Source organism: Puma concolor, chromosome A3 (assembly GCF_028749965.1).
Source record: "Puma concolor isolate L17-30 chromosome A3, mPumCon1.1.hap2, whole genome shotgun sequence".
Lineage (NCBI taxonomy): Eukaryota > Metazoa > Chordata > Mammalia > Carnivora > Felidae > Puma > Puma concolor.
This window is the reverse complement of record NC_141669.1, coordinates 31,901,624-31,917,191: the sequence shown is the minus strand read 5'-3', so window position 1 is coordinate 31,917,191 and position 15,568 is coordinate 31,901,624. Positions and strand designations below refer to the sequence as shown.

At 43.5% G+C, this 15,568-nt stretch overlaps 1 protein-coding gene across 2 annotated transcripts in view; it reads right to left on the bottom strand.

Annotated features, from left to right (window-relative positions):
* Positions 1–11,284: 11,284 nt before the first annotated feature.
* The window catches only part of GALM (galactose mutarotase), a 116,995-nt gene continuing 112,711 nt past the window's right edge, over positions 11,285–15,568 (bottom strand). For both annotated transcript variants that reach the window (XM_086700399.1, XM_025927290.2), the window contains exons 5-7: positions 14,799–14,940; positions 13,247–13,421; positions 11,285–12,412 (exon numbers count right to left, since the gene is read on the bottom strand). In XM_086700399.1, the coding sequence (XP_086556525.1) occupies positions 12,335–12,412; positions 13,247–13,421; positions 14,799–14,940 (395 nt within the window). In that variant the 3' untranslated portion in view covers positions 11,285–12,334. The remainder of the gene's footprint in view (positions 12,413–13,246; positions 13,422–14,798; positions 14,941–15,568) is intronic.

The window sequence follows — 15,568 nt, the reverse complement described above, 5'->3', positions numbered from 1 at the left end:
GATGTGACTGACTTGATAAGTACTAGGCTAGGCTTATTCCTAAAATACCTGGCACTACTTGGTGACTAATTGAACACATCAGACACTGAGTACTTTGGACATAGAATCTTTTAGTCCTCTTGCTTACAGAGAGGTGTTGAGAGGTAGGTAATGCATACCCTTGATTGCACTTGATTTCACAGTGGTAGTTTTCCTTTGGACTTGGAGCTAGGCTAAGCATAAAGTGAAAGTGTGGTCCTGCCACCTTGCCATATCCTGTCTTGAGGACGGTGAAAAATCTGAGGGAATTTTGAAATGCCATCACTTTGAGACTTGGTGAAATGGATGGTGGTGTAGGATTGTGATTGTCCTCTTTGTGTAGCCTATCTTGAAGTCTAAAGGAGGATGGTGATTTCCAAGGTACGTGTAAAAGGAAGTGTAAGCTCTAAAACTGACAGGTTGGCAAAGAGTAATCAGAGTGAAGAGTAATAGCAAAGAATCAGATCTGGCTCTTAGCAACTGTTTGGAGACCTTTGGAAGGGAGGGTACAACGTAGTGGATGTATAAGTAATTGTATAGCTGGAAAGACCTGAAGTAAAGGTCAAAGTAACATACCAGGGGCCTGGCTGGTCTTGTAGTGTTTGGAGGGCGGTGAGAACTGGTGACAAACCAAAGACATGGAGTGAAGATGCTTAGGTTTCTGGTAAGCGGTAGTATTAAAGCTATTATATCCAGAACGATCTTGAAGGGAGGGTGGCAGGGAAACACCAGCAGGCAGTTTTAAAGCCTGATAGGTTTTTTTCCCCCCACACCTTACAGGTTTCCTGTTAACATTCTAGTAAAGATGTCGAAGGACATTTTGTGAGATCCACACAGCAATATAGTGCTGGTAACCCCATCTCACAGAGGAGGAAATGGGTTCAGTGAGATTGTTAATACTGTTTACTAGTCTCCTATTAGAAGAAAGGAAATGTTTGAATCTTAATGTGTTGTTTCAAAGCCCTTGGTTTTCTTATCAATAAGGCACCTTATTGCTTTTTTAAAAAAAACCTTACGGGAAAATCAGAAAATACAACCCATGATTCTACTCATTGTCGACTTGCTGATAACTTGGCTATTTTCTTTCCAGACCGCATGAGGCAAAGATGCCGGATAGAAGGATAACTGGAACATGTGGAATGCAGTAGCCAATTGTTGAAGCACTCTAGGCTGCTTCTTGAATCTAGTGCTGTTTTCTTTTTCCCACAGGCCGCTGGCCCAACTTACTTTCCATTTTATTTCATTTTTTGACTTGGTAATATATTCAAGGTGTATATAGTGAGAAGGCACCCTAACCCTGACTCAGCTGCCCAGTTACCTCCCCAAAGGCAACCATTGTTACCAATTAATACAGCCTGAGCAAATATGGACAGATTTTCTCCATTTCCCTTTTAACACAAAATAGATGCACCTTGTTTTCCCTCGTTTAACATTTTGGAGTTCTTCCATTATACGTAAAAATGGCGCTCTTTTTATGTTGCATACTAGTTAGTTCCTGGATGTTGCATAATTGACACAGATAACTTGTGTGCCCCTTCAATGTGCCAGGTACTATTAGCCATGGAAAACAGATGAACAAAGTCTTTATCTTCTGGAGCTTAAGTTCTGGAGAGACAAATGAACAAACAGGTGGGTAATAACTGATTCGGACAACAACGAGGCGGGGAGAGAGGGGGAATTGGTTGGTGTTGGGTAAAGGATGTCTAAGGGAGGCCTCTGATAGTAACGTTTGTGCATGTGAGGGAGTAAGGCACGTCAGCTTGTGGAGATAGAGTGTTCTAGGCAGAGGGCATAGTAAGTGCAGAAACTCTGAAGTGGTTTGTGTTGGGTAAGGATGCCAGCATGGAGTGAACACTGGGAGAGAACAGGAAGAGATGGCATAGGAAGGGAGAGCGGTGTAGGATATAGATTATATAGGACCTGTGTACCTTGGAGAGGACTTGCTGCTTTTCCACTGAGTTTTTCAGCAAAGTACCAGGAATTAGTTCCCTCTTAGTGGATGTGAGGGTTTCTGATTACAGTAATAATGCTGTAGTGAATAGTACAATACATTGCACGTGTGACTGTATGTATTGGATAGACCCTAGAAGCTGAATTGCTGGGTCAAAGGATGTGTGTGTGTGTGTACACGTGTGTGTGTATATATATATATATATATATACACATATATATGTATATATATATGTTTTTTGTTTTTTGTTTTTTTTAATTTTTAACGTTTACTTAACTTTTGAGAGAGAGACAGCACGAGCAGGGGAGGGACAGAGAGAGGAGACATAATCCGAAGCAGACTCCAGACTCCAAGCTGTCAGCACAGAGCCCAATGTGGGGCTTGAGCCCACGAACCGTGAGATCATGACCTGAGCCAAAGTCAGATGCTTAGCGTCTGAGCCACCCAGGTGCTCCTGCGTTTATTTATATTTTTGCTAGGTATCGTTAGTCTGTCCTGGTGACAAGGTGAAGGAGTATCTTGTTTCTCTGTACCATTGCCTGCATGGTACATATAGTGTAACCACGTGGTGGGATTTCAAGCTTTTTAATTTTACCAATCTGGTGTTGAAAAATGATGTCTCAGCATAGTTTTTGGTTTTTGTTTTAACTGTGGTAAAATGCATGTTTTCCCCCTATTCTGGAAAGTTTCCATGTAATCAAAAGTCTGGTTTAGGCTCCTTTGCTCTCAACACGGTGAACTTGCCTGTTTACTTCTCTTATAGGTGTGCCACCAAAAGGCTAATGGCGACAGCAGGTACCGGGCCTTGTTCTGTTTTCCTCACTGCCTAGTACTTAACACTTAAATATTTGATGAAGGAAAGTTAATGGGTGAATGAATCAATGAATTATCTGTTAAGCCGAGGATATAAAATTGGAACCTCCTCTCTTCTCTGAGACCTATAATCGCCATTTCAATTAAAAGCTCACATTTCCATTTAGCCACATCTAAGACTCCTGTCTGAGTCTGTCTGCGGAGGATCTAGATCCCTAGGCTGCTGTTTACAATGTCCAACTCTACTCTGCAACTCGATTGCAAGGTTTCTTTTCTCCTCATCTGGGTTCTCCTCATCAAGGAGTTCTGTTCAAAAAGGGTGTGGAAAATTTTTGTGCAGAAAGTTCTCTGCAGAGAAGGGTGGAGACTTACCACCCCAAGAACTGGTGAGCTGGGGTGAGTCAGCCTATCCCATGTAAGAAAGGTCACGTCATAAGACCAACAGCAACCATTTCACCTATCAGCTGCCTAAGGTTATATCCTATCCAGCTCTTCAGGTCCCTTGGGTTGTCCTCAGTGACCAAAGCTTGCTTAAAGGTGTCTGGATGTGATCCTATACGAATGCACTGTTAAGTTTTTATTTTGGGATGTAGCAGATCTTCAAGAAATCTGGATTCCAGAAAATGAATTCTTTCAATGCCAAGGCTAAAAAATTCTGGCTGTAAAGCAAATACGTATGACAGAGGTAAAGGTAGATGGGCTAGTTTATCTTGGCCATTGTCAGAAGAACCATCACCAGAGTTCCAGGGCTCTTATAATAAGAACATACTGCTTTCTTTAAAGATGGCTGCATGATACTTTAATGTTTATATTCCTTCAGAGTGCAGGCTATTTATTTAGACCAGGATTCAGAAAATTGTGGCCCACAGGCCAGATCTGGCCCACTGCTTTTTTCATACAGCTAATGAGCTAAGATGGTTTCTACATTTTTGTGTGGTTGAAAAAAATTAAAAGTATAATAACACTTAATGACATGAAGATTATGTGAAATTCAAATTGCAGCATCTGTAAAGAATTATTGGAATGTGGCCAGGCTCATTTGTTTACCTATTGTTTCTTGACTTTTTGTGTTACAGTGGTAGAGGTGAGTAATTGTGACAGACTGGAAGTCCCAAAAGTTTAAAACGTTTACTCTTTGACCATTTACAGAAAATGCCACCCCTGGTTTAGGTATTTATCTTTAGCTCTTCACCACCTTCAATATAATTATTTCTGCAGATCTTGGGTGCCATTACTGGTAGGGTTGCGATGGCCTTACCAAGACATACTTCTGGTCTAGGAAGATTGTTTCTCTGTGACTCATTCTTGAGGAAGTGCTTCATGAAGCTAAGGGGGCAAATTCTAGCTAAACATTTATGTACTTTATAATATTGGTGAAAGCTTTTACTCTAGGGGAGTGTCTCATCCCTAGTTATGCATTAGGATCCCCCGGAAGCCTTCAAAACATTCCAGTGAAATCAGAATTGCTGAGAGTGATGCCTGAGCATCAATATTGTAACAATGTTCCCTGGTGATTCTAACATAGCCAGAATAGAAAACTATTGCTGTAGGGGTTAGTGATGCCCTCTCCTAGTTCACTAGTTACTGGACAGATTGGCCTGGCTTCTTGCTACTATAGTAAGAAAGTTTGCAATACTCGTGATTCAAAAGAAGGTTCTAATATGTACCATGTTTCTCTTTTCCTTTCTCAAAGCAAATGACCCTATGCTGGAATGGAACCTTTCTATGATGGCAGAAACGGCATTTTAATTTATGTAAATACCAGTAGAGGTCACTATGCTCAGAGAAATATTCATCTAAAAAAAAAAAAAAGGTAACATTCTCTTAACTGAAAACATTTCCTGTTTTCAGGAAATTTGAAGCAGTATTTACTAGAACTATAGTTTTACCCAACACTAAGGCAACTCCAGGCATGGCCTCTGGTCATAATTACTGCTTCAAAGCATCTACAACTCTTCTAGCTGCATATGTAATGTTTATATTTGTTGTATCTTTCTGATGCGTTGATGCTTTTATTATGAAGTACCTTTGTTTCTATGAATATTTCTTGTTTTATTTTTTTTTATTTTTTTTTTTTTCAACGTTTATTTATTTTTTGGGACAGAGAGAGACAGAGCATGAATGGGGGAGGGGCAGAGAGAGAGGGAGACACAGAATCGGAAACAGGCTCCAGGCTCCAGGCTCTGAGCCATCAGCCCAGAGCCTGACACGGGGCTCGAACTCACGGACCGCGAGATCGTGACCTGGCTGAAGTCGGACGCTCAACCGACTGCGCCACCCAGGCGCCCGAATATTTCTTGTTTTAAAAGCTATTTTGTCTGATATTAGTAGAGCCACTCCGGCTCTCTATTGATTACTGTTTTGTATCCATGGCGGATCTTTTCCATCTACTTACTTTTAGCCTATTGGTGCGTATAGTTTAAGCTCTGTCTTGCTTGTTAAATTCAGTCTGACAGAACTCTGCCTTTTGGGTTATTTAAGCCATCTATAGTTAATAGAATTATTGATATTTTTTTCTGTTTTCTTTTTTTTTTGTATTTCCTATTTTGTTTCTATATGTCTCCTGTCTTTTTCCTCCTCTTTCTCCTGTACCTGCATTCTTTTGCATTACATATTTTTTTAGTGTATCATTTTAATCCCTTTTGATTTTCTTTTTTACTGTATTTGTGAGTTACTTCCATAGTTGTTATATCTTCGTTTATCACAATCTACTTCAAATTAATATTCTGGCAAAATTCAGAAAGTTTGCTCCAATTTATTTCCTTTTCCTAGACTTCCTTCCCGTGTGCTGTATGTATTATAAACTCAGTGATGCAATGTTATAAATTATTGCTTTATACAGTCTTAGGTCTTCATAGAAGAGTCGAGAAAATACACACACCCAGTTTCGTTAACCCATATATTTATACCATTTCTGATCGTTTCTTTCCAAGGATTCAAGTTGCTGTCTTAATTTGCTTTTAGCATGAAGGACTTCCTCCAGTATTTCTGATAAGGCAGGTCTGCTAGCAATGTTTTCATTTACTTTTGCTTTTGAAGAGTGGATTTGGGTGATACAAAATCCTTGGATTTTAAGCACTCTGTCATTCCGCTGCTTCCTGGACTCCCATTGTTTCAGATGAAGAGTCTGATGTTAATTGGTCCCCTGTAGTAATGAGTCATTTTTTTCTCTTGCTTTCAAATTTTCTCTTTGTTTTTTGGCATTCAACAGTTTAAATATTATGTATTTAGGTGGGGATCTCTTTGTATTTATCCCTCTTGGAGTTATTTGAGTTTTTGGAAGTATAGATTAATGGTTTTTTTCAACTTTGAGGTTTTTTTGCCATTGTTTTTTGAAATATTTTTCTGACCCTTTCTTCCTCTCCTTCTTGGATTCATTACACATATGTTGATGTGCTTGGTATGTCCCATAGGTCTCCAGGGTGCTGTTCTGTTTTCTTCAATCTCTTTTCTCTGTCCTTCAGATTGAATCATTTCTATTGATTTATCTTTAAGTTCACTTATTTTTTCTCCTGTCGTCTATTGCCGAGCTTCTCCAGTGGACTTTTCATTTGTTATTGTACATTTCTTTTTATTTCTTTTTTATTTTTTTTTAACATTTATTTATTTTTTAGAGACAGAGCATGAGCAGGGGAGGGCAGAGAGAGAGGGAGACACAGAATCTGAAGCAGGCTCCAGGCTCTGAACTGTCAGCACACAGCCCAATGTAGGGCTCCAACTCAGGAACCACGAGATCATGACCTGAGCCGAAGTTGGACACTCAACTGAAGGAGCCACCCAGGTGCCCCTGTACATTTCAACCTTACAATTTCACTGGGTTCTTTTTTATATAATCTGTCTCTATTCAGTTTTTTGGTTATTTTTTAAGAAACTTTGTGTTTATTTTTAAGCTCAGTTTTCTAGGGGGTTGCCCTGTGTCTGCATAGCTTAGTGGTCAGCCAACCACCAGACAGGCACCTCAACCAGTCAGATTTCTGCCCTCTGCTGATGGATCTGTTTGTAGATGGGGAGTGACTTCAATGTTTGGGGTGTTTTCAAGTCTGTCCTGGCTTTTACTTTTTGCTAAACCCCTTTTAAGTTCCTGTGCACATGAAAGCAGCCTCAGAGTTAGCCAGAAATATACAGCTTGGACCTCTCTGGTCTCTCCTCTGCATGTGTGCAGCTTCAGATCGGCCAGAAAGCTGCACGTTCCAACTAGATTGCAACCTCAGGGTTAGTAGAGCCACCAGGTGTCCCGCTTGCATAGCAATGTGGTCATTACTTCTATTGATAAAGCTATTGGATGTTGGTATCATCTATCACTCCAAATTGAGTGAACCCCATCTTCAACCACAGGAACCTGCTGGTCTTCATGTTCTGTTTTGCCTGGACAGAACCTCCATAATGACTGAGCTGGGGGAGTAGGGAATGGTAACAGCCCTGGGTGAAAACGCCACAGTCTCCCACTGTTCATCCACAAAGTTCAGCAATTTTGCAAACAAACACGTCTCAGATTGCTGTATGCTTTGGGCCAGTTTCCAGAGCACCAAAGTTGTTTTGCCACTTCCCCCCACCCCCCTTGGCATTATAGTTGCATTTTTGAGGAGAGGATTTGCTGACCTCTTTAACTTGGCTATAGCTGGAAGTGCTACCCAAAGCATCTGAGACTTGAATTATGATTTGAGTAATTGGAGAAGTTGAAACTTGGAAAAGTATTGTACTCCTGTCATAACTGCCTACACAGCCCACTGCAAACTGGTGATCCAGTTGTTTAAGATGGTTATGACTGAGAATGGGAACTGGCCGGGAGACAGGAGGTATGTGCTGTTTCCTTTCTGTCTTCTGCTGGTAGTCCTGTATTTTCTCCTGTTCCACTTTTTGCAAACTATCCATGGATTCGTTGACATAACTTCCTTCAGTCCTTTGAGAGTGGACCGTCATTGGTTACCTGATAGTCACGATAGTTCAACCTCCACAGCAGGCCATCTTAGTTTATGTCTTTACAGCAACATTTGTGCAGGTGTTCAGTATTATTACCTCTTACCTTGTTAAGCAAAATGATTGGGAATTGGAAAAATGAAAATCCCACAGCGAAATGATAAGAACTTAGCCATTGAACTGAAGTCAATGATATGCTCACCTGTGAAGGATCAAAACACAAGAATAATTGCACTAGTCTGGTTGTGGGTAGTAGGGGGTATATGGTAAAGAAGGGATGGACTCCTGGGGGGCCTAGAGACTTACTTTGCCTTTTCAGCAAGGCTTTAATAATTCTGTGGTTATGTGGTGTTTTCATATTGAATAATACCATGTTTGTCTTCACCACCTCATATGAACTAAGTGTCCTGTTATTAGACAGTAAAGTTTTGTTTCTTGCTGACATCTTTAGTGAGTTCATAGAGACCTTGTCACACTCTACATGTCTCATAACTATGTAGTAGGTCTTTTCTTAGGGAAATCAAAGTTCTCTTTTCTATGTGTTTTTCATGAAAAGGGATAGATTGGTTGCTACCACAAAAGATCAATTTCTCTAAAATACTATTCATCAGATTTGTAGCTTGACATACTTAACCTTTTTATTGTCTTTCGTAAGCACAATTAATTACCAGTATCTTCTTCAAATGCCCTAAAGGTGCATATCCTTACTGGGGCTAAGTAACTTTGTTTTTTAGTTTATTACTTTTTTAATGACTGGTAGATGTTACTTTATTTTTTCTTTGTAATTTATTTATATGTTAAAAAATTTTTTTAATATTATTTTGAGAGAGAGAGAGCAGGAGCAGGGGAGGGGCGGAGAGAGGGAGACACGGAATCCAAAGCAGGCTCCAGGCTCTGAGCTGTCAGCACAGAGCCTGCTGAGGGGCTCGAACTCACAGACCGTGAGATCATGACCTGAGCCAAAGTCTGGCGCTTAACCGACTGAGCCACCCAGGTGCCCAATCTGTTTCTTTCTTCCTTTTTTTTTTTTTTTTTTAAATAATTTTATTTTGAGAGAGAGTATGAGCAGGGGAGAGGGAGAGAGAGAATCCCAAGCAGGATCCGTGCTGTCCACAGGGATCCTGATGCAGGGCTTGAACTCACGAGCCGCGAGATCATGACTTGAACCCAAATCAAGATTCAGTCACTTGACTGAGCCACCCAGGAGCCCCTGATCTCATCTCTTTTAATGGCCACATAGTATTCCATTGTATGGATTATTATTTATCCATTCTTGTATTGATGGGTGTTAGGTAGTTAAAAATTTTCCTTATTACCGATTAGATTGAGATAAACATCCTTGTCTGAATGTTTGTCTTTACAGATAGATATCCTTAGAAAGGATTTCTTTTTTTGAGCAGGGCAAATCATAAAATTTTATTGAAAAACTTTTTTTTTTTAATTCTCAAGTTAGTTAACATACAGTGTAGTCTTGGCCTCAGGAGTAGAAGCCAGTGATTCATCATTTATATATGATACCCAGTGCTCATCCCAACCAGTGCCCTCCTGAATGGCCCATCCCCCATTTTCCACACCCCCATCAACCCTCCGTTTGTTCTCTGTATGTAAGTCTCTTATGGTTCGCCTCCCTGTTTTATCTTGCTTTTCCTTCCTTTCCCCTATGATCATCTGTTAAGTTTCTCAGATTCCACATATGAGTGAAGTCATGTGAGGTCAGTCTTTCTCTGATCGATTTATATACAAAAGGTTTCTAAAAGTGGAATTACTAGATCGTGAGTTTTGCAAGTTTGCCAATATCGATAGATTCTGCCAAATTTCCCTCCAAAAAAGTTGTACTAATCTACATTACTACTAATGGTGATTGAGTAAAAATTCTCCATTTACCAATACTGTATGTTATGAATCTTAGACTTTTCCCTCTGAATGGAAAAACTGGGGACTTTTTTTGGAGTGTGGTGCCAGCAGAGCATACACTGGCTTGCATTCTAGATCTGTCCTGTTACTTTTTCCAGCCAGTGACCTCTTGTGACCTCTTTTTTTTTTTTTTTAATTACTTGAACTTTATTTTTTTAATTTTCTTTTTTATTTTTTAAAATTTAGGGGCGCCTGGGTGGCGCAATCGGTTAAGCGTCCGACTTCAGCCAGGTCACGATCTTGCGGTCCGGGAGTTCGAGCCCCGCGTCAGGCTCTGGGCTGATGGCTCAGAGCCTGGAGCCTGTTTCCGATTCTGTGTCTCCCTCTCTCTCTGCCCCTCCCTTGCTCATACTTTGTCTCTCTCAAAAAATGAACTAAAAAAAAAATTTTTTTAAAAGATGGTAATAGGGTAAGAACTCAATTGTCCAGAGGGTCCTAGAAGAAGGATGTGTGATGGAAGTATAGGTTGTGCAGGGCTCTAAACAGTAATGTGGTGAGACCCCCCCACTGCCTGCTCAAAGCCACTTGGGAAGAGAAACAGGACCACAGGTCCTGGGCCTCAGCATCTGTGGCTCAGGGCCCTGGCTGGCTGAAGAATTTGCTGTTCACCTTTCAGGTCCTTTTGTCACGGGCACAGGGAGGGCCTGTGGAAAAAGAAGTAGACTAGTGGCCAGTTTTAGTTCTAGCCCTGCGGACATAGACGTACCTTCAAGATATCTCATGTCTAATCCCTTTGCCTCACCCAATCCCCAAAATTGGGTTGTTTGCCCATGTAGTAAACGCCAGCAGTAGAGATAGCACTCAGGGTTTGGGCTGTCACGGTGCAATTCTAAATCATCTGTCGCTATCCGTCTTGTCTCCTCCAGAGAGACTGATATCCCTGAGGGAATAAACTACATCTTTTTTTTTTTTTTAAACGTTTATTTTTGAGACAGAGACAGCATGAACGGGGGAGGGTCAGAGAGAGGGAGACACAGAATCTGAAACAGGCTCCAGGCTCTGAGCTGTCAGCACAGAGCCTGACGCGGGGCTCGAACTCACGGACCGCGAGATCATGACCCAAGCCGAAGTCGGTTGCTTAACCGACTGAGCCACCCAGGCGCCCCGGGAATACACTACATCTTAGACATTACTTCTTGAATTCCTTAAGACTCAGTTGGGGCGCCTGGGTGGCGCAGTCGGTTAAGCGTCCGACTTCAGCCAGGTCACGATCTCGCGGTCCGTGAGTTCGAGCCCCGCGTCGGGCTCTGGGCTGATGGCTCAGAGCCTGGAGCCTGTTTCCGATTCTGTGTCTCCCTCTCTCTCTGCCCCTCCCCCGTTCATGATCTGTCTCTCTCTGTCCCAAAAAAATAAATAAACATTAAAAAAAAAAATTTTTTTAAAAAATAAAAAAAAAAAAAAGACTCAGCAGAAAACTGTATACACAGTAGGTATCCAGAAAATTCATGCTGAAATGCATTTAAAAAAATAAATGCTTCTTTTGGTTTATTGTTACTAAGGAAGTATGGGAAGCTCAGGAGGCGGCCAGTTAGGTGACTTTCTTCTAGGAAGGTGCTGGGGCTCATACTGGAAGAGCACAGTGGAATCCGGAACATACCCAACACTTGGTCAGTTTCCCAAAGGTCCATGTCTGACAGATTTAAAGATGAGCGAAGGCCCTGAGAGTCTTCCGAAGGTGCAAGTTCTGGTTTTATTTCAACTGGTTGCTAGCATATAATAGAAGATAGATTTCTTTAAAACTCTAAACCAACCACCAACCCCAACCCATCACTGATGATTCAATTGTTCAGGAAACGGGGGAGCTCCAGGCTCAACTATGTAATACCAACGTCTTGTGCCAGGTGCACTCTACAGTCAGTCCTCAGGTAAGGCTCTCTTTCCACACTAACACAGCTCTTGTCTCCAGAGGCCTGCTTTCTTTCCCACGCCTTGCCTGGGCTGGGGCTTTCTCTACCCCAAAGGCAGAGATCAAAATTACAGATTTCTTCCTGGATATTTTGACCTGGCCCTTTAAGTCATATCCTTAGAGACAGCTAAACTCAGACTCAGACTAATGCTTCCCATAAGCATGAATCTGGGAAGAAAGGCTGGCCCTAACAAAGGTCAGAACCCCCTATGTCCACCAGCGATCCTGGGAATGCTCTGGCAGACTGAAATGGAAGCAAAGAGGGGGCTTGAATGTGGATACCTGATGTCACGTCTTGGCTAAAACTTCTGGTTGTGTGCCTTTATGAGGGTCATTTGCCCTCCCTAACCCTCAGCTCCTTCACCCTCAATCATCTACCACCTTATCAGAGGTCTGTCGGAGCTCTGAATTGCTGCACAGGGACGCGGTGGCCTAGGGTAGGGGAGGAGGACAAAGAAACGGAATGAGAGTAGGATCAAAGAAAAGAGGGGCAAAAAGGAGAGAAGAAAGAAGGGTGGAGAGATGGGGCCAACACAGCAAGGGGCTGGGTGTCCCTTCCGGGTTAGGGTCAGGGCTTAGGCGAGAACCTTGGCGGTTGGATTCCCTAAACCACACAGAGGACAGAGCTGGTCATAGACTGAACCTGTAGCCAGTCACTGGGAAAGGAAATCAAGATCCAGACTAATTATTGTGCAGCTACCCTTTATATGATTTTGATTCACAGGATCACTTGTAAAGCCTCTAAATCTTCTCTCTGGACAGGAGACAGGCTGTTGAAGGGCCCCCAGCCTGGCCCTGGGGGTCTTTACACTTCCTTAAGCGACAGAAAACTTGAACCAAGTGGTGTGGTCATACTCCTCACCAGGCCTCAGCAGCACAGGAGGGAAGTGGGGCTGTGAAGGGAAAAACAATACAGGTTACACCTTGCCGGCCTGGGTCGTGCCCTCAACCATTCAGGATGGCTTCTGGACTGGTCTCTAGGCCAGCTCTGAGAACCAGTTGCCAATGTAACTGGTTTGCAGTGAGATAAAGAACTTGAGCCAGAATGAAAATCAACTACATTGCTGAGCACATGGTGCTGTAGCAGGACCTTGCTGTGTGGATTCACATTCTGGGGCAAGACTGCAAGACAGTCTTTTGAGCTGGTGCTTTGAAGAGCACTTTTCTAGGCAGTGGCTAGAAAAAGAAGCTACCAGTAAACAAATAGGAAGAGAAGACAGAGCCATCTTTTTTTTAAATTTTTTTTTTTTCAACGTTTATTTTTGGGACAGAGAGAGACAGAGCATGAACGGGGGAGGGTCAGAGAGAGAGGGAGACACAGAATCGGAAACAGGCTCCAGGCTCTGAGCCATCAGCCCAGAGCCCGACGCGGGGCTCGAACTCACGGACCGCGAGATCGTGACCTGGCTGAAGTCGGACGCTTAACCGACTGCGCCACCCAGGCGCCCCAACAGAGCCATCTTAAAAGCGTGGTTGCAGAAGATAAGATTGAGAAGAGCAACGTTAAACTGAGTAAAGGCTTCGAAGGCACAAAATAGAGGAGATTAAAAAAAAAAGTAAATGCTATGTTAGGAGCTTGGCTCTGGGTTTCCTGTGTTTATCACGACTTGGAGAAGAGAACACATGTGGACTTTTGAGTCAGACAGACCTGACCTGAGGGTTGTGGCCTCTGTCATACAGTGTGACCTTGGACACAACACCACTGAGAGGCTGGCCTGTAGCTTTACCTGATTGACTGCATCAGGCCAGCTCTGGGTCTCCAGGCAGAAGCCGGAGTGCTTGGGATAGACTGCTCCACTCTTGCCCTTCAGCGTGCCATCCAGGAAGTTGCCCGTGTAAAACTGGACCCCGGGCTGGGTGGTGTACACTTCCAGAACCCGCCCGCTTCTAGCATGATGGACCCTGGGGACAAAGCAAATCATAGAGGTACAAGGGCGGAAAAACTGGCAGGGACAGGTAGGAGCTGGGAAGCAGCCTCGAGACAGTAATTAGACCCAGTGACAGAGCAGGGACAAGATACGTGGAGACAAAGATGGGAAGAGCATGATGGGAAATTCTCGCAGTCTCATGGGTGAGGCATGAGCAGGTGGTCCTAAGTAAGGATCCTCCAGTAGCAACTTCTCACTGTGATCTTGGCTTCTCTGAGGAAGGCTCACCCTAGCCAGACTCTGTGTGTGTGTGTGTGTGTGTGTGTGTGTGTGTGTGCGCGCGCGCGCGCATGCGGGGGGCGGCCAGGCTGCAGAGACACAGTTGTCAGATTGTCAGATTCCGGAGGAGCTGAGATTCTTTCTCAGGAAGAGCTGATGCTCTCTGCTTGACCTGGCAAAGCCACCAGCTGTGTCTTTTGAAAGAGAAGAGACGCTTGTCTAAATTAAACTGTCGCCCTTCCCTGGGGCTAGAGCAGGCTGGGCTTTTTAGTCAGATCTCACCCCCGAGAACAGAGGTGCTGTCAGTTTCTGCTGGATTCACGGTTTCCTTTTTTTAAAAAAACGAGGTAAAACATCCCAACAATGTAGTCAATCAAGAGGTTCTGGGAAGAGGAGGGCCAGGACTTGAATAATTGAGAGTAGGCAAGAGAGTGTCCTCCAGACTAGAGAGAGAAATGGGCCAGAGGAGAAGAGTGGACTCCATCTGGAAGAACACAGGGACTGGGGCTCTAAGGGAGAGAAGGCTTTTGAAGTTTCCATTAGAGTTGGAATCATTTTCTCTGCCTCATTTAAAATCCATTTATTCTACAGACGTGCATTTGCTATTGCCACGCGTGGGGTGAGGTGCTCGGGCAGAGCTGGGGATGCACAGAGGTAGCAGGAGGAGCCGGGAGGTTAGCGGGGAGGAGAGAGTGCACACAAATGCCTCGCAGGCCAGGCTGCTGGTGGTGGGCGCCCTGGGAGAGGTGCAGCCTCTGACTTTCCATGCATCACAAACGGGGCTCCGGAAGGTCAAGGAAAGCAGAGCTGACTTCAGTCCAGGGGAATTAGGGCTTCTAACAAAAGAGTGGGCCTGAAAGAACAGGCTCCGATGGGGAGAGAGGGAGCAAAGAGAGACAGGATGCCAGGTGGGAGCACAGGGTGGGCGGGGGAAGAGACATGGCAGTGGTGGGGGTGGGGGAGAGACCTTCGGTGGTGCTGCTCCGCGGAACAGGAGCTTTGAAAAGACAGGGATGTGGTATATGGTCCCTGCAGCGTAGTAAATGCTATCGAGGTGGCCAGAGGAAAAACTCCTCACCTAGGAGGTGAGATCTCTTCCTCCCTACACAGGCAGTCAGGGAAAAGCACCTACCGTGCACAGAAGTGCTTGTCTTTAGATCCCTTCAGACAGAAATTGTGGTCAAAGCCGTGGATACGGAACTCCTGCAGGTGTTTTCCAAGCTCCACCGGCTTCCTCAGGTCAAAGGCAGTTCCTTGTACTGGAGCAACTTCTCCTGGAGGGAAGGGGCAGGTAGAAGGGCAGGGGGCTGGAGTACTCTGGCCAGGCTTTCTTGAAAGAGGACAGGGACTCGGTTTCAGGGCCTCACACCATGATCCAGTTGTTTCTGCATTTACTTAATTTTTTTTTTTTTTTTTTTTTTTACTTGCACAGTTGACACAATATTGCATTAGTTTCAGGTGTACAATGTAGTGATTGAACCCCTCAATACATTATACTGCGCTCCCCGTGAGTCTAGCTATCATCTGTCACCATCATACAGAGCTATTACAATACCACTGGCTCGATTCCTTAGGCTATACCTTTTATTCCCGTGACTTATTCATTCCATAGCTGGAAGCCAATTTCCTTTCTCTAAAGGTTTTCTTTTGTCCTAGAGCTGTATCATGTATTTTAAAGGTGAATACAAATGCTCAGTTAGTTAACTCTTTTTTTAGGGGTAGAATTACTTTTTCCTTACATGTGGTCAGATGGGGAGGTTTTACGAACTTGGTTTCTACACTAGTTTCAGGGGAGAGAGGTAGCATGCAAAGTGGGTCTAAAATCTTAGGACGCTAAGAAAAATCAAGAACTTGTACCTTACCTTAAAAAGATTTAAACAAGTGAAAAGAGAACCAACTTTT